Below are 24,371 nucleotides of genomic sequence, written 5' to 3' on the forward strand. Positions count from 1 at the left end.
CATAAAGCTGCCGCAAAATGGTATGCCTCCAGGTAGTATCGTACGCCTTCTCCAGGTCGAAGAAAACCCCGATAAGGTGTTGCTTACGGAGGAAAGCATCTTATATTGCTGTTTCGAGTAGGATCAGGTTATTTAGGGTGGAATGATACCTCCTGAATCCACACTGGCAGCGGGTAAGTAAGGATCTAGATTCGAGAACCCACACCAGGCGCCTATTGACCATACGCTCAAATGTCTTTCCGACGCAGCTCGTGAGACTAATGCTACGGTAGCTACTGGGTTCGGTCCGATCCTTCCCTGGTTTTAAAAGCGGAATTAAAATCGATTCTTTCCACGAACTAGGAAAGTCGCCTGTCTTCCAAATTTCATTAAAAAGTTGAAGGAGGACTTTCTTTGACCGCAGATCCAACTGCTGCAGCATGCTATACGATATCAGGTCTGGACCTGGTGCGGTATCCCGAGATATGGACAGTGCAGAGTCCAACTCCCACAAAGAGAAAGGCTGGTTGTATTCCTCAGTGTTCTGTGAACGGAAATCAAAACCAGCCCTCTCCTGTGTACCCCGATAGCGCAGAAATTCGGGGTCCTGGCTAGAATCGGCCGTAATAGTTTGAAAAGATTCTGCCAACGCCCGGGCGATGTCTCTCGGAGATGTTAGGAGACACCCCCGCTCACGTATAGCGGCTAGTGGCGGTCGACAGTATCGCCTTGAGATCCTCCTAATGGCTTCCCATACTTTGCTTGAAGATGTGGACCTATTGATGGAGTTCAGGAACTCACGCCAAGACCTCCGTTTACTCTCCTGAACGATTTTCCTCGCCCGCGCCCGTGCTATCCGGAAAGTTGTCAGATGCGCAGCAGTGGGGCACCGACGGAATCTCCTCAAAGCCGCCCGCCTGTCTCTGATGGCGGTATGACAGTCGTCATTCCACCAAGGGACAGGCTGCCTCACAGGTGTTCCCTTTGACTTTGGTATGGATACATCAGCGGCATGGTGCATCACCGCCGTAATGTGATCCACCCAATCCTGGACGCCTTCACACCGTTCAAAAACAGCCAACTGCCGGTAGAGCGTCCAGTTCCCCTTCCGGAACAACCATTTCGGCGGCTGTGCGACACGACCCATTTCAACTGGCAGATGGAGCCAGATAGGGTAATGGTCGCTGCCATGAAGGTCGTCGTCGACGACCCACTGAGCAATGTCCGCAAGCACAGGCGAACAAATAGAGAGGTCTATGGCAGAAGACGAACCTGAAGCGGTGCTAAAATGCGTGGCCTGACCTGTGTTCAGCAGTATGACGTCGGAAGTCCTGAGCAACTGCTCAATCATCTGGCCTCTGGGGCAGGTTTTGTTGGAACCCCATAATGCATTATGAGCATTAAAGTCTCCTAAAATGAGAAAGGGACGGGGTAGCTGATCAATGAGCCGTGCGAGGGCTTCACTGTCAATGAGCTCAGCGGGTGGTAAATACACGGAGCACACTGTAACATGAACCTGGGCCAGGATCCGAGCTGCAACCGCTTGTAGCGTCGTGGTTAAGGTCACAGGTGAGTAGTGGAATGTGTCCTTAATGAACACTGCCACCCCACCCTGAGCCCTATTACCAGTCAGGTCGTCTTGCCTGTACATGCGATATCCCGTAAGTACAGGCGTGTCAGTCGCTTTAAAATGTGTCTCTTGCAAAGAGATGCAAATGGGGTTTGCCTGTACTAACAGCCGCAATTCTGCAAGGCGAGGTCTGACTCCATTCAGATTCCACTGAAGTATGGGAGCCATATCAGCGTTTCGGTTTAGATTTCCCCCTGTCTTTGCGCCGCGCTGGTGAGGCACTTGTAGAGCGAGTGGCAACAGAGGGGCTGCCAGGTTCTGGGGAAGAGGTATCAAAATCCATGACGATGTCCTCCTCATCAGTCAGGGATGCCATGACGACATCCGATGGTGCCTTTGGCAGGCGTGACGTCAAACGCCGTGCCCCTTTCCCTGGTCCTGTTTTCTTTGTGGAAGCTGGGGATGGGGGAAGTGGAGAGGCACTCTGTTTCTGGAGGGCCTTCGAAGGTTTCACTGGAGCTGTCTCTGCAATAGCGGTGGGTGCAGGCGGAGCAGCCTGAATAGCGATATCGTTAGTGGGAGTGCTCTGGCAAGTACAAACACAGGTACAGGTATTGGTGGAGGATACTGCGACGCTGGACATGGTCTGCGTCGAAGCGTCGACTCGCGACGCACGGTTGTGCACCAAGGAGGCACAGGACGTGGCAAAGACAGGGGGTTTTGTAGCCCTATACTCTTTTTTGGCTTCCACATAAGGTAGCCTCTTTGTCACCTTGATCTCCTGAATTTTTCGTTCTTCCGCAAAGACGGGGCAGTCTCTGCTCCAGACGGGATGGCTCCCAGAGCAGTTTATACACAGCGCCGGAGATGTGCAGTTGGTCCCAGCTTCATGGGCTGCCTTGCCACAGATACCGCAGGTTGGTTCACCCCCACAACTCATCGTCGTATGGCCAAATCGCTGACATTTGAAACAGCGCATAGGGTTAGGTATATAAGGCCGAACCCTAAGTCTGAGGAAACCAGCCAGAACGTATTCAGGTAAGACAGGCGAATTGAAAGTCACAATGAAAGTGGCAGATTTCTCCGTGACGCCATTATTTCTACGTGTCCTTTGTTCCACGTCTACAATCCCCTGTGTTGCCCATTCTTGCTTCAGCTCGTCGACATCGATATCCATTAAATCACGGCAGGTGACAACGCCTTTACTGGAGTTGAGGGAATTGTGCAACTCGACAGTACTATCATACTCGCCTAACTTGGGTGACTTCCGAAGCAGCTCCACTTGCGATGCCCTAGTAGTCTCAACTAACAGGGTACCATTCCTCAGGCGTTTGATAGATTTCAGTGTACCTGCGAGTCCTTCTAAACCTTTATGTATGTAGAAAGGAGACACTTTTTCAAATGAGCCCTCCTTCCTCTTAATCACGATGAAAACATTGTCATTTACGACTCCATGAGCCCTGTTACTCTTTTCCATTTGCATATCTGGAGGACTAGCCTCCCTCATGCGCTTGACTGATTGCGAAGTTGGTGTAGGGAAATACGTGGTTGCCATGTGCGTCCCACGAGCAGCTAGGGAACGAAACGTCAGCCCAGACAGAGCCCCGCATGCCTGGGTAAGCCTTATACAACTGAGGTGCGGCAGGTTCCCCAGAGGTTGCCCGCTATCGACTGTTCCACCTCAACAGCCATGCATCTCATCAGCGCGCAGCACACCTTGAGATTGAGGGTTTTTTTATAGAGGTTTATTCCATCCTCACGATCCGGGCGGTCAAACCAAGATCCCCATTCCCTGAGACACACAACGTTCCACCGCCGCGCCGCACGGTGGTCGCTGAAGCATGCTCAGAGGTTTCGGTGACAGGGGACGGGCGGCGCTTACCAGTCCCCAGCTCAGGAACCCCGGGGTCGCCAAGCCCGTACCCAGCAAAGGAACGCTGAGCCCCTGGGGGCGTCTACGAACAGCCCAATTGAGCTGTATATACAGCGCAACAGTTATATAAGTGCAGATATTTTTAGATGTGGCACCTTAATATATATATATATATGTTTTGTCTCTGCATCTAACAGTCTTCTCACTAACACGACACGTAATTTACTACCAGATGTTATCTCCACGGTCGTAACTGCGTCAGTAAGTGGACTACATATGTTAGTATAGATTGAGCGTTTTGCGTCCAAGAGTCTACATTTCACAAAAATTCATAGAGTCCAAACGCCCAGAAAAGTTGACGGGCGTCATCATTCAGAATGGTACAAATGGCTCTGAGCACTATGGAACTTAACTTCTGAGATCATCAGTCCCATCATCAACACATTTCGTCACTTGACCAGCTGCCCAGGGGAAAAAAAGCATTAATGGCTTGCTCTTTTCACATGTACAGTACTTGGCGGTACCAACCAACATAAAAGCATACTACTCCTAATGTCGATAATTATTAGTCTGCAAATGAAGTAAATACTGATGTAATATTCTTTAGTAAACTGTCCTCAGTCACCAAAAAAAAATATCTGCGCTTATAGCCTTCATACCCTGCATACAGGTTGTTCCAAAAAAGGTCTTAATACCTTGCATACAGGATGTCCCAAAAACGTTAGGGACAGGTTCCTTATACAGAAATAAGTAAAAACTGTCAAGGAAACAGGGGGTTCAAAAATGGCTCTGAGCACTATGGGACTTAACTTCTGAGGTCATCAGTCCACTAGAACTTAGAACTACTTAAACCTAACTAACCTAAGGACATCACACACATCCATGCCCGAGGCAGGATTCGAACCTGCGACCGTAGCGCGTGCGTGGTTCCACATTGTAGTGCCTAGAACCGCTCGGCCACCTCGGCCGGCGGAAGCAGGGGGTCTAAAATACATACCTTACGAGGTACGAACACTTCGATAGTATGAAACCTCTTCTACTGCAAGGTGGAGTCTTAAATGCATACTTTAAGGGCTATGAACAGTTGTTCATCTGCGCTAGTGTGAAACATATCTCTTATGCTTAACAAGTCCTCATAGCTGTTAAGGTATGCATCTTAGAGCCCATGTTTACTGGAATTTTTTTCTTGTTTTGGTCCATACTACCTCCGCCCAAAATATGAAAAGCAAAGAGCTTGCAGTAGAAGAGCTGTGTTTCATAATATCGACGAAGAACAGTTGCTCATATGTCTTGAGATACGCGCTTTGGAGCCCTTGTTTTCTAGACTTTTTTCCTTCTTTTGGAGAAAGGAACCAGTTCGTAAAGTGTCTCAGTGTTTCTTTTTGAAACCCCCTGTATACGAAATGTAGATATGGCTTTGTTTGCCGTGAGTCCCTTCCGGGGAGTTCAGCCACCTGTGGCTGACTTGCGCGTCGATGGTGACGAAGACACACACACATGCAGTCGCGAGCGGAGAATATCCCCGCTGCGACCATGAATCGAACCTGGGGCCCCAAGTCGGCAACGCTAACCACACCACGAGCTGCTGATATACAGGGTGTTACAAAAAGGTACGGCCAAACTTTCAGGAAACATTCCTCACACACAAAGAAAGAAAATATGTTATGTGGACATGTGTCCGGAAACGCTTACTTTCCATGTTAGAGCTCATTTTATTACTTCTCTTCAAATCACATTAATCATGGAATGGAAACACACAGCAACAGAACATACCACCGTGACTTCAAACACTTTGTTACAGCAAATGTTCAAAATGTCCTCCGTTAGCGAGGATACATGCATCCACCCTCCGTCGCATGGAATACCTGATGCGCTGAGGCAGCCCTGGAGAATGGCGTATTGTATCACAGCAGTCCACAATACGAGCACGAAGAGTCTCTACCTTTGGTACCGGGGTTGCGTAGAGAAGAGCTTTCAAATGCCCCCATAAATGAAAGTCAAGAGGGTTGAAGTCAGGAGAGCGTGGAGGCCATGGAATTGGTCCGCCTCTACCAATCCATCGGTCACCGAATCTGTTGTTGAGAAGCGTACGAACACTTCGACAGAAATGTGCAGGAGCTCCATCGTGCATGAACCACATGTTGTGTCGTACTTGTAAAGGCACATGTTCTAGAAGCACAGGTAGAGTATCCCATATGAAATCATGATAACGTGCTCCATTGAGCGTAGGTGGAAGAACATGGGGCCCAATCAAGACATCACCAACAATGCCTGCCCAAATGTTCACAGAAAATCTGTGTTGATGACGTGATTGCACAATTGCGTGCGGATTCTCGTCAGCCCACACATGTTGATTGTGAAAATTTGCAATTTGATCGCGTTGGGATGAAGCCTCATCCGTAAAGAGAACATTTGCACTGAAATGAAGATTGACACATTGTTGGATGAACCATTCGCAGAAGTGTACCCGTGGAGGCCAATCAGCTGCTGATAGTGCCTGCACACGCTGTACATGGTACGGAAACAACTGGTTCTCCCGTAGCACTCTCCAAACAGTAACGTGGTCAACGTTTCCTTGTACAGCAGCAACTTCTCTGACGCTGGCATTAGGGTTATCGTCAACTGCACGAAGAATTGCCTCGTCCATTGCAGGTGTCCTCGTCGTTCTAGGTCTTCCCCAGTCGCGAGTCATAGGCTGGAATGTTCCGTGCTCCCTAAGACGCCGATCAATTGCTTCGAACGTGTTCCTGTCGGGACACCTTCGTTCTGGAAATCTGTCTCAATACAAATGTAACGCGCCACGGCTATTGCCCCGTGCTAATTCATACATCAAATGGGCATCTGCCAACTCCGCATTTGTAAACATTGCTCTGACTGCAAAACCACGTTCGTGATGAACACTGATCTGTTGATGCTACGTACTGATGTGCTTGATGCTAGTACTGTAGAGCAATGAGTCGCATGTCAACACAAGCACCGAAGTCAACATTACCTTCCTTCAATTGGGCCAACTTGCGGTGAATCGAGGAAGTACAGTACATACTGACGAAACTAAAATGAGCTCTAACATGAAAATTAAGCGTTTCCGGACACATGTCCACATAACATCTTTTCTTTATTTGTGTGTGAGGAATGTTTCCTGAAAATTTGGCCGTACCTTTTTGTAACACCCTGTATACAGGGTGTGTCACCTAACATTACCGCTGGATATATTTCGTAAACCACATCAAATACTGACGAATAGATTCCACAGACCGAACATAAGGAGAGGGGCTAGTGTAACTGATTAATACAAACCATAAAACATGGACGGAAGTATGTTTTTTAACACAAACCTAAGTTTTTTTTAAATGGAACCCCGTTAGTTTTGCTAGCACATCTGAACATATAAACAAATACGTAATCAGTGCCGTTTGTTGCATTGTAAAATGTTAATTACATCCGGAGGTATTGTAACCTAAAGTTGACGCTTGAGTACCACTCCTCCGCTGTTCGATCGTGTGTATCGGAGAGCACCGAATTACGTAGGGATCCAAAGGGAACGGTGATGATCCATAGGTACAGAAGAGACTGGAACAGCACATTACGTCCACATGCTAACACCTTTTTATTGGTCTTTTTCACTGACGCACATGTACATTACCATGAGGGGTGAGGTACGCGTACACACGAGGTTTCCGTTTTCAATTACGGAGTGGAATAGAGTGCGTCCCGACATGTCAGGCCAATAGATGTTCAATGTGGTGGCCATCATTCGCTGCACACAATTGCAATCTCTGGCGTAATGAATGTCGTACACGCCGAAGTACATCTGGTGTAATGTCGCCGCAGGCTGCCACAATACGTTGTTTCATATCCTCTGGGGTTTTAGGCACATCAGGGTACACATTCTCCTTTAACGTACCCCACCGAAAGAAGTCCAGAGGTGTAAGATCAGGAGAACGGGCTGGCCAATTTATGCGTCCTCCACGTCCTATGAAACGCCCGTCGAACATCCTATCAAGCGTCAGCCTAGTGTTAATTGCGGAATGTGCAGGTGCACCATCATGCTGATACCACATACGTCGACGCGTTTCCAGTGGGACATTTTCGAGCAACGTTGGCAGATCATTCTGTAGAAACGCGATGTATGTTGCAGCTGTTTGGGCCCCTGCAATGAAGTGAGGACCAATGAGGTGGTCGCCAATGATTCCGCACCATACATTTACAGTCCACGGTCGCTGTCGCTCTACCTGTCCGAGCCAGCGAGGATTGTCCACGGACCAGTAATGCATGTTCCGCAGATTCACTGCCCCGTGGTTTGTGAAACCCGCTTCATCGGTAAACAGGTAGAACTGCAACGCATTCTCTGTTAATGCCCATTGACAGAATTGCACTCGGTGATTAAAGTCATCTCCATGTAATTGCTGATGTAGCGGCACATGAAACGGGTGAAAGCGGTGACGATGCAGTATGCGCATGACACTACTTTGACTCAGTCCACCGGCTCTCGAAATGTCCCGTGTTCTCATGTGTGGGTTCATGGCAACAGCAGCTAACCCACCAACTGCACCCGCTTCTCCTGTGACGGGCTTGTTACGGACCCGTTTGCGTGCTACGACCATACCTGTTGCATACAGTTGGCGGTAGATGTTTTGCAATGTGCGGCTCGTTGGATGCTCTCTGTCCGGGTACCGTTCTGCATACATCCTGCAGGCTTCAGCTGCATTTCGTCGACACTCACCATAGATGAGTATCATCTCCGCCTTTTCAGAGTTCGAATACACCATGGTCACAGTTCCTACAACACTACACTATCACAGACGTCTGGTAACACGGTGTACTACAGTTGGTCTGCGTGCGGAGACGAATGCGGAATAACGATAGCAGTAAGCGCTACACGTGGACACTGCGACAGCTAGACCAAACCACAACAGTGGACTACAGCCACACTCGTAAACGCGGTCGTCATCGTAAACATGTCCCTGCAGTTGCTGCTCGCCGACCGTGGCCCGTGTTTGTTACAAGCAACTGAATGTCGGAGGTTTCAAGCGTAAACTTTAGGTTACAATATCTCCGGATGTAATAAACATTTTACAATGCTACAAACGGCACTGATTACGTATTTGTTTATATGTTCAGATGTGCTAACAAAACAAACGGGGTTACATTTGGAAAAAACGTAGGTTTGTGTTAAAAAACATACTTCCGTGCATTTTTGTATGGTTTGTATTAAACAATTACACTATCCCCTCTCCTCACGTTCGGTCTGTGGAATCGGTTAGTCAGTATTTGATGTGGTTTACGAAATATATCCAGCGGTAACGTTAGGTGACTCACCCTGTATAGCGTGACGGTCATGTAAGTGTAGATATTTTTAGATGTGGAACCTTAATGCATACAAACATCAGTGTCTTGGTTGTTTTATCTCTGCGTCTAATAGTCTTCTCACAAACACGTCACGTAATTTACTACCAGATGTTTTCTCCACGGTCGTAACTGCGACAGTAAGTGGGCTACATCTGTCATTATAGAATGAGCGTTTTGCATCCACTTGTCTACACTTCGTCACTTGACCAGCTGCCTAGGGGAAAATAAGCATTAATGACTTGCTCTTGTCACATGTACTTGGAGGTACTTACTAACCTAAAAACATACTACTCCTAATAGCTGTAATTATTAGTCTGCAAATGAAGTAAATACTGATGTAATATTGTTTAGTAAACTGTCCTCCGTCACCACGAAAAATATCTGCACTTATAGCCTTAATACCCTACATACAGGGTGTCCCAAAAAACGTTAGGAACAGGCTGCTTATAAAAAAATAAGTAAAAACTGCCAAGGAAACAGGGGGTCTAAAATGCACACCTTAAGAGGTAAGAACACTTGTTCATCTTCGATAGTATGAAACAGATCTCTTCTGCGGCAAGGTCTTTGCTTTCCATATTTTGGGAAGAGAAAGTATTGACCAAAATAAGAAAAAAAATGTCTAGTAAACATGGAGTCCAGAATGCATACTTTAAGAGCTTTGAGCAGTTATTCATCTGCGTTAGTGTGAAACACAACTCTTCTACTTAAAAAGTGCTCATAGTTCTTAAGGTATGTACTTTAGATCCCGTGTTTACTAGACTGTTTTTCTTGTTTTGGTCCGTACTACCTCCTCCCAAAATATGAGAAGCAAAGAGCCTGCAATTGAAGAGCTGTATTTCATAGTATCGAAGAAGAACAGCTGCTCATATCTCTTAAGGTACGCGCTTTGGAGACTTGTTTTCTAGACTTTTTTCTTGTTTTGAAGATAGGAACCAATTCGTAAAGTATGTGTTTCTTTTTGGAACCCCCTGTATATGAAATGTGGATATGGCATTGTTTGCTTTGAGTCCCTTCTGGGGAGTTCAGCCACCTGTGGCTGTGACTTGCGTGTCGATGGTGACGAAGACACACACACACACACACACACACACACACACACACACACATCCAGTCGCGAGCGGAGTATATGCCCGCTCCGAACGGGAATCGAATCTGGGGCCCCAAGTCAGCAAAGCTAACCACAAGACCATGAGCTGCTGATATTAAAGCGCCAGTCAAATGAAAATGAGACAGACTGTATAACGAGTGGTAACGCAGGTAGGTAGGTGTGTGTGTAGGAGAGAAAGGAAAAGCGCGATCGCTCATCTCTGCGCCATTTGTCTGTTAGACGCGCTCGACGTGAGGTTAGGGAGTCGTGTGTGAATCCGACTTCACTAAGGAGGCCGGGAAAGAGGAACAGCGAGATGTAGTGCGATTTCTGACTGCGGAAGCAGTGGCAGTAATGAAATTCATGCCCGAGTTTCTGCTGTGTATGGTGAACACAGTATGTCACGGGTGCGTATGATTACTTGGAATAAACGATTTCGTGAATGTCGTGTTAATTGAAAGAGAGCAGTCGGCCAGGACAGCATCATCGTGTCATTACCTCTTCGGTCATTGCTGCGGTGGGTGCTGCCGTCAGACGGCACAAGGTGGAAGACATTCGGTTCTTTTTGGGTAGCAGCACGGTAACGCTTACGTCGTCATGGCAGAGCATCTGAAACTCTGGAAAATCCGTATGTAATAGATTTCCCATAGCCTGACGGAGAAGCGGAAGTGAAACAGGTTGTCGACGTCACTGCAGCACCTGGAATGGTATCACGATGATTAATATCATTTCCATTAAATGTATTAGGAATTGCAAATATGTACAACCATCAGATGTATAACGGGATGACGACGAGTGATCTACCATTAGGCTATCCGAGCACGACTAAAGCTAGACGCAAAGTTCCATATGTCGTCAACCATGTGCCTCAAACCATGCATGTGCAAAGGAACATTGCATAGTAATTCGGAATAACAGAGACACAGTAATATCGTAAATATCGTTGCTGGAGATGAAACATGGTGTCATCATTTTGAGTCGGAGATCAAGCGTCAGAGCAAAAAATGGAAACACATGGATTCATTCCAAAGCAGTGCACGCCAGCTCCGAGAAAGTCATGATGACCTTTTTCTTTGACTGCAAGACCCGCTGCTCGTCAACTTTCTGGAACATGCCGCCACAATTAACGCAAGGTGTTAGGTGAACACTCTGCAAAAATTTATAGTGTCTAAACGCCCAAGAATACTGACGAGCGTCATCATTCTGTTGTAGTGTAATCCCCAGCCACATGTCATCCATGTTGTTTCGACTAGGCTTCAAAAGTTCCATCGAGAAGCCCTTAGGCACCTTCCATACAGTCCCTATCTCTCCCAATGCGATTTCCATTATTTGGAGCCATGAGGAAAGACGTTCTTGGTCGTCAGTTTGCTTCGGACGAAGAGGTGCCCCCCTGGGTACAATCATGGTTCCGCAGGCAATTGGAAACCCTGTTTACTTATTTTTATCCCTTTGTATCGTTTTCATTAGACTATTCCTTACATACGAGGGCGTGTTGGAAAGTAGTGCCTCCGAATTCCGTATGTGAAATACCTTAAAACAAACGTTATTAAAATTTTGCATCTTTATTCTTCTTTATTTCTCAACATGATCACCAGCCCTCCGTCGTGGCCGAGCGATTCTACGCTCTTCAGTCTGGATCCGCGCGACCGCTACGGTCGCAGGTTCGAATCCTGCCTCGGGCATGGATGTGTGTGATGTCCTTAGGTTAGTTAGGTTTAAGTAGTTCTAAGTTCTAGGGGACTGATAACCTCAGATGTTAAGTCCCATAGTGCTCAGAGCCATTTGAACCATTTGAACATAATCACCCAGGTGACGAACACATTTATCACAGCGACAGACCAATTTGTTGCTACTGTCTCGCTGTAAAATGTCAGTCTTTGTTGACGGAGCCTTTTCTCAGAGAGCCTGGTGCACTCAGGTGCGCGACTTCACTCGCAGCTCAGAGGGCTGTACTGTCACACTGCATTCTACCATTCACACACATGACCCTACCACCAACAAATTGGACTGCTTGTATGATACAGTGGGAAAATTTCGAGATGCTCCTAACACTTTTTCTTCAGACGGTTGTAAGACAAGATTCGATGAGTAAACTAAAGTTCACCTGTGAAGATCGCGTTCAACCATTTGTTCGCGGTCCACGTCGATGTTACTGACTGTACAGTAAAAGGAGGATCTCCGCACAGCTGTGAGCGAGACACAGCCTACCGGACGTCCGGCCTACACCCTTTGATACACAGTTTATCGGAAAACTCAGAAGCAGCTGTCTGCTCTGCAGCCAATTGTCTCGCGTGCATCACCGAACTTAACCGTGCTGTTAAGCTTAGATATCATTACTATTGTGGTGTGGTTGCTTTTTGTCGACCTTATTCCGACGTACGTTGAATGTTTTCTGTGTCTAAAAACTATTGGCAAATTCTTGTAATCTCACTCTGAGGAACATTGAGCGTTACTGAGAATGCGGCCACTGTCTGAAACAGTTCAAGGCAGCTGAGGATTTCGCTTTCGAAACAAGGTCCAAATCAGTTCTCATCCCGAAGGTTAGTATTTTGGTAACTACGTATACTGGGGGAACTTACAGCTTGGCGTGGGCTACGAATCACAGTAAAGCTTGGCATCTTTCACGTTAAAAAATCGTGGTCAAACGTGAAAGATTAATACACCAACCATATATACAATCATATACAACAGCTCGCTCGATGAAAGATCAGTACCTAAAGCGTGGAAAGTTGCGCAAGTCACACCAATACCTAAGAAAGAAACTGGGAGTAATCCGCTCAATTGTAGGCGCATATCACTGTCGTTTTTGCAGTAAGATTTTGGAATATATACTGAGTTCTAACATTATGAATTTACTACGAAGAACACGGTCTATTGGCACATAGTCTGCACGGATTCAGAAAACGTAGTTCTTGTGAAACACAACTAGCTGTTTGTTCTCACGAGAATCATAAATTTATTCCATATTTTTAGATTTCCAGGCGGCTTTTGACAGCGTTCCTCTCAAGTGGCTTCTAATGACTTTGCTTGCCTACAGTGTGTCGCCTCAGTTGTGCGGCTAGACTTGCGATTTCCTGTCAGAAAGGTCGCAGTTCGTAATAACTGCTGAAAAGTTATCGAGTAAAACAGAAATAATATCTGGCGCTCTCCAAGGAAGTGTCAGAGGCCCTCTCCTGTTCCCGATTCGTATAAACATTTTAGGAGATAATCTGAGCAGACCTCTTAGATTGTTTGTAGACGATGCTGTCATTTACCATCTAGTAAAGTCAACAGTAGATCAAAACCAATTGCAAAATGATACAGACGAGATACCTGAATGGTGCGAAATGTGGCAATTGACTCTAACGAAAAGTGTGAGGGCGTCCACACGAGTATAGAAGGACTCCATTAAATTCCGGGTACACGATAAATCCCGCATGTCTAAAAGCTTTCAACTGAACTAAATACCAATAGATTACAAGTACGAACAATTAAAAATGGAACTATCATGTAGATAATGTTGTGGCGAAAGCAAACAAAATCTGCTTTTTATTGACAGAACACTTAGAAGATGCAATAGGTCTACTAAAAAACCTGTCTACACTACGCTTGTCGGTCATCTGCTAAAGTATTGCTGTGTGGTATGGGATCCTTATCAGATAGGATTGATGAAGGCCATCGACAAAATACAAAGAAGGGCAGCTCGTTTTGTATTATCACGAAATTGGGAGAGAGTGTGCCATGGATGTGATACACGAGATGGGGTGGCAATCGTTAAAACAAAGGCGTTTTCCGTTGCGGCGAAATATTTTTACGATATTTTAATCATCAACTTTCTCCTCCGAGTATAAAAAAATTGGGGACGCCACCCACTCGGGGGGAAGTGAACATCGTAATAAAATGAGAGAAATCGGACCTCGCACAGAAAGATTTGAGTGTCCGTTTTCCCCGAGCGTTGTTCCAGAGTGGAATGTGTTACATGGCAGGTTTTGTCCTAAACGCAGTTCTGAATACTATATGTTTTACGTTGCTTTGCGATAACAGACTATATACAGTTAGAATAATATGTAGTGTTCACCCATGGATGTCATTTAGGTACCACTTCCAGGAGTTCGGCGTTTTAACTTCGTTGTCACAATACGTCATTTCGTTAAAAGAATCGTAGGAATGATCTGTTTAACATGTAACTAACTAACTAACTCATATATTGATGTTTATGATAATAAACCTGATTGTTATAATGAACACTTGTTTCCAATATAGATAGATGATCCCTTCTTTCATTAATAAGTCTATGTGCGTTGCGTGGTACCTATATTTTCATGCCTGATTGGATCACTCCTATTAATTGTCATTTTAGTAAGAAGTATCCGTTTGCACAAGATTATCATTTCCTTTAAATTAATTTGAGTGATCATACGGCGTGCTCCCCTTCTCTGTGGGTCATCAGAGATCAGACTATAGCATCCAGGGCTATGCTGAACAACACAACCTATGGGGCACAAACACTAGAGAAATGGTCTGAATTGGTTGAATCAACCGTCTGCCTCGCACTTAAGTGTGAATTGCAGAGTAGTCATGCAGATATAGATGTGAAAGCGATGTGACAGAAATAGTCATAGGACCAACCGAGGATTGAACTCCAAGCCCGTGTAATCGCAATCTGACATCTATCCACATTCTCGCTATCGACCTACTCACGGAACCACATAATATAATTTCGGTTTCATCGACGATATTCTGTGCTCGCAATGGACAGTGAAAACACGACTGAGAGTTCTTATCCTTATCTTATAACCACTCGCATATTCGAAGCAGGGAGTACTCATGTCCTACTCTTTTCGCGTTGCATTTTTCATTTGGATTTATGCATAATTTTGTCCCTTTGTTCTAATTTTCAGTTGTATCATCAGAACACGTGGTGATTGATATCCATCACTGGGTAAACCATCTGTAAATTCGAGTGATTTACAAACATATACTCTCACTCGCAAGATTATTTATCAACAGCTTTTAAATTTATTTGTATGTGCTTTCTTGCCATGATGTTTGGAGGGGATGTCAACTGTTCTAATTCGATGTTTGTTCCTAACGATAAAGGATGGTTTTGCTTAGCATACTGGTTTACGCTCATATGGGATTTTTCATATAATTGGGCTTCGCGAATTCATTACATCACTTGGTTTCTTTGCTCACAAATTCTACCACGTGCACTTTACTTTCATGATTGAATACAGAGTAGTTATAATTAAACTTTCGCTACTTGAGCGGATCCCCATTAAAAAATGAGTGATCGTGGGACACAGACTTTATTGGAAACATTTGTAAGGACATGCGGAAGAGAAATAACGATTAAAGCGTTGAAAGAACACATTTTAATTTCCACACGAGAGGATAATATTTGTTAATTGTGTACCAGATTTACCTTCCAGGTTGCAAATGTTGCTGAGTGCGACGACATTTGCATCCACAACAGCTGGGATACCATCTGACAATTGTTCGCAGCACTTTTCGAACGATGGACCATGGAATGTTCACCTGCCGTGACGCTGCTCTGTGCACTCCTTGAATGTCGCACACTGCGTCCAGCATTCTCAGGCGTGTCAACTGTAACTTCTTCAGGAATTTGTGGCTTGACTGGTACCATAGCAGTACCGGCACCTGACCAGTACCGTGGCACTGACACTACTAACGACGCAGATCCTGCACCGCACAATCTGAACATCGTTCCTATAAAGTTAGCTGCCCACAAGGTAAATACACTATGTGATCAAAAGTATCCGGACACCACCAAAATATACGTTTTTCACATTAGGTGCGTTATACTGCCACCTAATGCCAGGTACTCCATATCAACGACCTCAGTAGTCATTGGACATCGTGAGAGAGCAGAATGGGGCGCTCCGCGGAACTCACGTACTTCGAACGCGGTCAGGTGATTGGGTGTCACTTGTGTCATACGTCTGTACGCGAGATTTCCACACTCCTAAACATCCCTAGGTCCACTGTTTCCGATGTGATAGTAAAGTGGAAACGTGAAGGGACACGTACAGCACAAAAGCTGACTGACAGAGACCGCCGACAGTTGAAGAGAGTCGTAGTGTGTAATAGGCAGACATCTATCCAGACCATCACACAGGACTTCCAAACTGCATCAAGATCCAATGCAAGTACTATGACAGTTAGGCGGGAGGCGAGAAATTCGGATTTCATGGTCGAGCGGCTGCTCATAAGTCACACATCACGCCGGTAAATACCAAACGACGCCTCGCTTGGTGTAAGTAGCGTAAACATTGGACAATTGAACAGTGGAAAAACGTTGTGTGGAGTGACGAATCACGGTGCACAATGTGGCGATCCGATGGCAGGGTGTGAGTATGGCGAATGCCCAGTGAAGGTCATCTGCCAACGTGTGTACTGTCAACTGTAAAATTCGGAGGCGGTGGTGTTATGGTGTGGTCGTGTTTTTCATGGAGAGGGCTTGCGCTCTGTGTTGTTTTGCGGTGGCACTATCACAGCACAAGCTTACATTGATGTTTTAAGCACCTTCTTGTTTCCCACTGTTGAAGAGCAATTCGGGGATGGCGATTGCATCTTTCAACACAGTCGAGCAGCTGTTCATAATGCACGGCCTGTGACGGAGTGGTTACACGACAAAAACATCCCTGTAATGGACTGGCCTGCACAGTGTTCTGACCTGAATCCTATAGAAGACCTTGTGGATGTTTTGGATCGCCTGCTTCGTGACAGGCCTCACCGACCGACGTCGATACCTCTCCTCAATGCAGCACTCCGTGAAGAATGTGCTGCCATTCTCCAAGAAATCTTCCAGCACCTGATTGAACGTATGCCTGCGAGAGTGGAAGTTGTCATCAAGGCTAAGCGTGGGCCAACGTCATAATGAATTCCAGCATGACCAACGGAGGGTGCGACGAACCTTTAAGTCATTTTCAGCCAGGTGTCCGGATACTTCTGATCACATAGTGTAGTTTTCCGTCTACTATTCCAGCCACATGACTTAATCTAATCTACAGGGTGAAGAAAACTTTGTGCACTCGGACTTCGCAGCGTAATACCTCACATACTAGCAATACACATACGTTTCTCACAAAATTTCGTCCTGCATATATTTGCGGCAGTAAATGGTCGTTAAAGACGGGCAATCTGGCAACACTGTAATAACCTCCACGGTAACTATCTCAGTCAGGAAGCGGCTGCAGTGCTGTGCAGCTGATGCCGTGGGTAGCGTTTTTGATTAGCGTGAAGGAGGTTGTGGGTTTGATTCCGGCTTGAGGTGTATTTATTTTTATTTGCTAAATGTAACCTGCGTGGTGCGGTACCTGGCGTCTCAGTCGTCATTTCCAAATCTGGTTCTGTGAATGCAAGAAAGACATATAGAAATGTTACTATTTGCAATGGATTAAGAACGGGACGTGGACTGGAAAGGTAAAACAAATGAGAAAGGCAAAATGCTGATTTTTTAATTAACTGCCACTTACACAGGTTATTCAGTATGAGCACCAGAGACATCGACGAGATGCTGTACAGCGTCAGACTTGCACTTCGCAGCAAAAGCTGGAACCAATTTTTTTCCAGCGTAAATCGGTTCCATATTAACACGTTAGCGTATCTACCAAGTTCCTCTGCCGTATGATAATTACAACACAGACTGGACCTCCGTGAATAGCTGTACTTTAATTGTAACAATCCAGTATTTAGTGTTGATCGAACAATCGATCAGTGTGACAAGTGTGTGTGGTTGCAGGGCCAACCAAACCGGCGCACTGGCGTGTGTGACTCCGACGTGTTCCTCATGTCTGCAGGACCAGCGAGGCAGCTCACGCTATGCGGCCAGAACAGTGGACAACACAGTAAGCCTTTAAACACTTTCGATATTTAGTTTTTATGCTTTTGAAAAAGATAATTCATATATTCGTTTGTTGATACATCGTTTTCTGTGTATCCCATCATTAAGAATAACGTTCAGGGATGTGGAAAGAATCAGTTTATGTATTAAAAGACAGACGCAACCACTGCAAGCAAATTTTCTGAAGCACAGTAACTACAAATTATGCCTAGCGCTAATTCACTCACGCTGATAAACATGAGAGTCACTTTTAGATTACTTTATTTGTATATGAGGAGAAAAGTAGCTACACTGAAGATAACCACTGTTCCTCTTACGCAGCTCAGCTGCTGTCTTGATCTGCTAAGCATTTCAGTAACATTAATCATTTCAGAAATCACTACAGCTGTCTCTGTACCAGTACTGGAAAAGTTAAAACACATTTTTAATATGAACATTAGTTTTAGGTGGAATTTCCATCCCCGAGTCCTAACGATCTGATAAGGAAGGTACGACTAATAAAATACCATTTCACTTTGTTTTTGAATACCTGGTGATTCCAGTTTCCTGCTTATTTCTACCAACAACTTGTTACAGGCATGTGCAGGAGATTATAAAACTCCATTCTGGATTCAAGAGGCTATGAGCACTATGCGACTTAACTTCTGAGGTCATCAGCCGCCTAGAACTTAGAACTAATTAAACCTAACTAACCTAAGGACATCACACACATCCATGCCCGAGGCAGGATTCGAACCTGTGACCGGAGCGGTCGCTCGGCTCCAGACTGTAGCGCCTAGAGCCGCACTGCCACTTGGACGCAAGACATGGGTGCATTGTCTACATGGGAACTAATGAAGAGCCGCTCCAGTTGCCTAATTGGAACTTTATTAAGACCACACACGAGCGGTTTCGGCCTTTTCATTAGGCCTTTGTCAAGTTTATCTGAAACTTCTGGATATATTATTATGGGTATATAAACTGAGGGAAAAAAATCGCATCACAAAAAATAATTAACGTAGCGTAATGAAATTTCGGAAATACATTTGTCTAAGTAACATGTTTAAGTGATTACCGTCGCAAGATCACAGGTTAATGGTTCAAATGGTTCTAATGGCTCTGAGCACTATGGGACTTAACATCTGAGGTCATCAGTCCCCTAGAACTTAGAACTACTTAAACCTAACTAACCTAAGGACATCACACAACACCCAGTCATCACGAGGCAGGATTCGAACCTGCGACCGTAGCAGTCGCGCGGTTCCAGACTGAGCGCCGAGAACCGCGAGACCACCGCGGCCGGCACAGGTTAATGTAAGCGCGAGATAAGCCATTGAAAATCTGAAATGCTGATGCATTAATAACCGGTGTAACCGCCGGAATGTTGAAACTAAGCAAGCAAATGTGCAGCTGCTAATGTACAGCTGCCGGATGACAGTTTGTGGGATGAACTTCCATGCCTGTTGCACTTGGTCGGTCAATATAGGGACGCTTAACGCTGTTTTCTGGATGACTCTGGGGTTGTCGTCCGATGGTGTCCCACATGTGCTCGATTGGAGACAGATGTAGCGATTAAGCAGTCCAAGGCGACATGTCGGCACTCTCTAGAGCATGTTGGGCTACGACAGCGGTATGTGGGTGAGCGTTATCCTGTTGGAAAAAACCGACTGGAATGCTGTTCATGAATGGCAGCACAACAGGTCGAATCACCAGACTGACGCACAGATTTGAAATCTGGGTATGTAGGATAACCATGAGGGTGTCCCTGCTGTCATACGAAATCGCACCCCAGACAATAACTCCAGGTGTAGGTACAGTGCGTATAGCACGCAGACAAGTTGTTTGCAGTCACTTAACTGCCCTCCTTCTAACCAACACACAGTCATCATTGGCACCCAGAGAAAACTGGCTTTCATTATAAAGCACGAAGGAGCTCGACACTGTCCTCTAATGAGCTCTCATTTGACACCACTGAAATCGCAAATTGCGATAGTTTGGGGTCCGTGGAATGCATCCTATAGGGCGCCTTGGATCTGTCCCTGAAGTAACCTGTTTGCAACAGTTCGTTGTGCCGCTGTGGTGCCAATTGCTGTTCAAACTGCTATTACACATGCAGTACGATGCGCCAAAGCCTTACGCCGAACACGATGGCATTCCCTCTCAGTAGTGCCACGTGGGCGTCCGGAGACCGGTCTTATTGCGACCGTACATAGTCATGATCACCGTTGCCAGCAATCGATGTACGGTGGCTACATTCCTGCCAAGTCTTTGTGCTGTATCGCTGAAGGAACATCCGGCTTCTCGTAGCACTATTACACGATCTCGTTCAAGCACAGTGAGGTATTGTTAATGGCGTCTTTGTCGCATTAAAGGCATTCTTGACTAACGTCAGTTCGCCATGTGAAATCTCAAACGTAACTAACGCCCGCGATCGTTACAGCGTGTATTTTAAAGCAAAACTGATTTTCATCCTCATAGTGGCGCTACTAGCGACTGACACGAAATCTGAATAGATTTCGTGTTTCAGATGTAGAAACACGCCAGCCAATTTCGTTTATGTCGCACAACTCCTTCTTGGTTTGCTATTTTTTCCGTCAGTGTAGATATTCCTTTACATAGCAGTAGAAGAGAGACAATGCTTTGTACATGTAGAGTATAAGTAGAGAAGGGATATACAACTTAACGATATACAACTTAACGCATTATGCTGTAGAGAAGCACAGTCAAACGATAAAAACAGTAGAAGTCAAGTGAATTTTAAAAAATCGCCCCTAATGACGTCACGAGAAAAACCGGCGTGTCGTAATTATAAAAACTGTACAATACGATGAATTAAAATTGTTAACATGCTTTCGCTTGCTGATGTGTTTCAGAATGAAGCTGCATGTGTCTCATATTAAATGCTAAAAGTAATTACTTGGAATTAATTAAACTGTAAAATAGTTGCTACGAACGGGGCGTCCTCGTCTCTGTAACGAGTAAAATTTACGCTCGACATGGACGCCTCGTTCATTGCAACTAGTCGTATTTTACACTTGTAATTCTGAAACACGTCAGAAAATAACTCTTTTAGCTTAATCATGTTAATAAGTTTAATGTATCCGATTGTACCGTTTTTATAATTACGACACGTCCATTTTTCGCATGACGTCACTGGGCACGAATTTTTTTAAATCTATTTGACTTTTACAGTTTTATCCTTTACTGTTAGGATTTAAACTGAAAAAAATGTAATGTAATTTTGAAATCTGTCAAATAACCCTTTTTACCTTAACCATTGGAACAGTCTCAAGGTGTTGGATTGTACAGCTTTTTGTAGTTACATCAAGCCCATTTTTCTCAAGATATCATTGGGAGCGATTTTTCTTTAAATCCACTTAACTTCTACGTTTTATCATTTGACGCTGCTTCTTTACAGCATAAAGTAAATTGTATATTCTCCCTGTACTTGTACTTTTATTATATAAGCATTGTCTCTTATCTATTATTATTTACAAGAATATCTATATACCATATATTATATATGGCAGTTTCAGATAAACTTGATAATGACTTAATATAAAGGCCCAAACCGGTCGTGTGTGCACTTAATAAAGCTCCAATTAAGCAACCGGAGCGAATTTTCATTAACTGAACGATAGTGGCGTAGTCAGCATGTCCGCCGCGATAGCTGAGCGGTTAGCACGACGGAACGCCGCGCAAGGTGGCCCGGGTTCGATTCCCGGCTGGGTGGTGGATTTTTCTCCGCTCAGGGACTCGGTGTTGTGATGTCCTCGTCATCCTGTTGTGTTATCTTCCTCATCGGCTCATCCACCGGGGTGGTGACAGGAAGAGCATCCGGCCACCCCTTCAATTAACTTTGCCAAATCAGATGATATCTTTGCCGACCTTGCGAAGTGCAGGACACAGACACAAGCAAAGAGAGAGAGCGAGTTGCGTAGTCAGCGTCATCCAAATATGGAGAAACTAATATATGGAAATTATTTTTACTCCTGTTTTTGTGGTTGGAAATTTGGCAATTAATCCTAAATTCGCTGTTATAATCAAACACGGATTCATTCAGACAGTAACTAATTGTCACTCAATTTTGATAATCCAAGCTGGCCGGGTGGCCGAGCGGTTCTAGGCGCTACAGTCGGGAACCGCGCGACCGCTACCGTTGCAGGTTCGAATCCTGCCTCGGGCATGGATGTGTGTGATGTCCTTAGGTTAGTTAGGTTTAAGTAGTTCTAAGTTCTAGGGGACTGATGACCTCAGAAGTTAAGTCCCATAGTTCTCAAAGCCATTCGAACCATTTTTTGATAATCCAAAAATCCATGAAGAGACTTCCGTACACCGGACTCGCATTCGGCCATCCTGATTTAGGTTTTCCCTGATTTCCCGAAATTCAGGCACATGCCGGGATGGTTCCTTTGAAAGGGCACTGCACAGTTCGCTCCGCGTCCTTCCCTACATCGATGGGACCGATGATGTCGCTGTTTGTTCCCCTCTCCCAAATCATCAAGCAACCAACCAACCATTGAACGGTTCCACAGAGCAATTAATCCTAGCCGTGTAAGAAACATCATAATCATGTTCAACATGGTGACAGCTGTTACCGAGTAAGCTGTAGCTGGCAGTATTGAGTCATAATGGAAATGGAAATGAGCGTTTGGCGTCATTGGCCGGGAGGCCCCTTGCGGAGCAGGTACGGCCGCCTTGGGGCAGGTCTTATTACATCCGACGCCACATTGGGCAACCTGCCCGCCGGATCGGGATGAAATGATGATGAAGACAGCACAACACCCAGTTCCTGAGCGGAGGAAATTCCCCACCCAGCCGGGAATCGAACCCGGGTCCGTAGGACGGCAATCCGTCACGCTGACCACTCAGCTATCGGGGTGGACAGTCATAATAAAAACAATACATTAAAGGCTGCTTCGAATTAAAGACACAACTTTGACTTTCTGAGTCACAAAAATGCTTTCGACGACTGATTACTGCTATATGACGTTTCGAAGTGAAGAAATCAGTTTTTTCTAAAAATTTCCATTCGCTAATGAGTTACAGAATCATTTTCTGGACCAGCTTGATTTCAGGATGCAATGGCGTGATATGAGAACATCATCTGCTAACATCAGTTACAGAACAGCTTCAGAGACCTCCTCGAAAAATTTTGTGTTTTGACAACTATCTCACAGCACATTCATTAATGTCCTTTATCATGTCTAACAATTCTTTAAAAATAGAGGAAATCATGAATATAACATTAAGTCTTCAGGAACTTCTACAAAAGTTTCTAAGATTTACTTCTGTTACAGAAAGTATGAGCTAATTGGGATCACATGTATTGAACAACCTGCCACATCAAATTAAATCTATTGTGAGTGACATAGTAGAGTTTAACAATGAATCAAAGGACTTTTTGACAAGCAGCTCCTTATGCATGTTCATAAATGGAGCCCTTTTACAACCTACCCAGTACATATAGGAGGTGTACGAAAAATGGAAACACATTACCATGCCTAATATGCAGTAGGAATACCGGTGGCATTCAAAACAGCTTCCAATCGTCTCGGAGAGGATAAATACAGCTCCTGTATGGTTTTAAAGGGAATCTTAGACCTTTCCTCTTACAAAATAGTGGCAAGTCGAAGTACTGATGACGAAGGTGGATAGCGATAACGCAACCTTCTCTCCAAAGTAGACCACAAACACTTCAAATGGTTCAAATGGCTCTGAGCACTATGGGACTTAACATCTGAGGTCATCAGTCCCCTAGAACTTAGAACTACTTAAACCTAACTAACCTAAGGACATCACACACATCCATGCCCGAGGCAGGATTCGAACCTGCGACCTTAGCGGTCGCGCGGGTCCAGACTGAAGCGCCTAGAACCGCTCGGCCACACTGGCCGGCCCACAAAGAGTCAGTAACGTTGGAGGGGAGATGCGTTAATTCATCATCGTGCTCACAGAACCTGTCCCGGACGATGCGAGCTGTATGAACAGTGGCACTGTCGCCTTGGAACACAGCGTCGCCATTGGGGAACAAACAAAGTGCTATGGAATGGACCTGATGAGCCACAGTGGTCAAATAGTCCCTGGCAGTAATGCGACCTAGCAGTGCAGCCATGGGCCTCACGGAATGCCGCAATATGGCTGCCGAAACCATAACCGAATTTCTGCCATGTGTCGTTCTTGGGACGCAAACCCATCCATTAGTTGGGAACAGTGTGAAAGTAGACTCATCCGACCAAATGACTTCTTTCGATATGCCATAGTCCAGTTTTTATGGCTTAGATACCACGTTTTCCCGTTACGGGTATTTGTATCACTGACGAGTGATTCTGGAATTCCAGTTGCCCTTCCATTCCCTGCTTATGATGCTCCCTTCTTGTTCTTTTGGTGGTGGCAGGGCTTGCTAGTTAGACTTCAGTTCTACAGTGATTTTTGCACCTGTCGTCCTCTTATTTTTCGTCAGAGTTCTGTTAAATGACCGTCTGTCTCGATCACTCGAAACACACTTTTTCCGCGTGGTGGTTTAGCGGATGTTGTTTTTCCACTTTCCTTGTATGCGGTATAAATCTTCGGTAGGTGGCTCTTGAAGCATAAAACACTTCAGCTACCATGGTTTCGGGAAGCCCCCACCATACGAGCACTAACAATTTGCCCACATTCTAATTCACGTAGTTCCGACACAAAATTA

At 45.2% G+C, this 24,371-nt stretch overlaps 1 protein-coding gene across 1 annotated transcript in view; it reads left to right on the plus strand.

Annotated features, from left to right (window-relative positions):
- Positions 1–24,371, plus strand: part of LOC124775354 — a 217,834-nt gene that overhangs the window by 130,435 nt on the left and 63,028 nt on the right. The window contains exon 5 of the mRNA XM_047250185.1: positions 17,603–17,708. Within this exon, the coding sequence (XP_047106141.1) occupies positions 17,603–17,708 (106 nt within the window). The remainder of the gene's footprint in view (positions 1–17,602; positions 17,709–24,371) is intronic.

The sequence above is a fragment of the Schistocerca piceifrons genome, chromosome 2, assembly GCF_021461385.2.
Source record: "Schistocerca piceifrons isolate TAMUIC-IGC-003096 chromosome 2, iqSchPice1.1, whole genome shotgun sequence".
Taxonomy (NCBI): Eukaryota; Metazoa; Arthropoda; class Insecta; order Orthoptera; family Acrididae; genus Schistocerca; species Schistocerca piceifrons.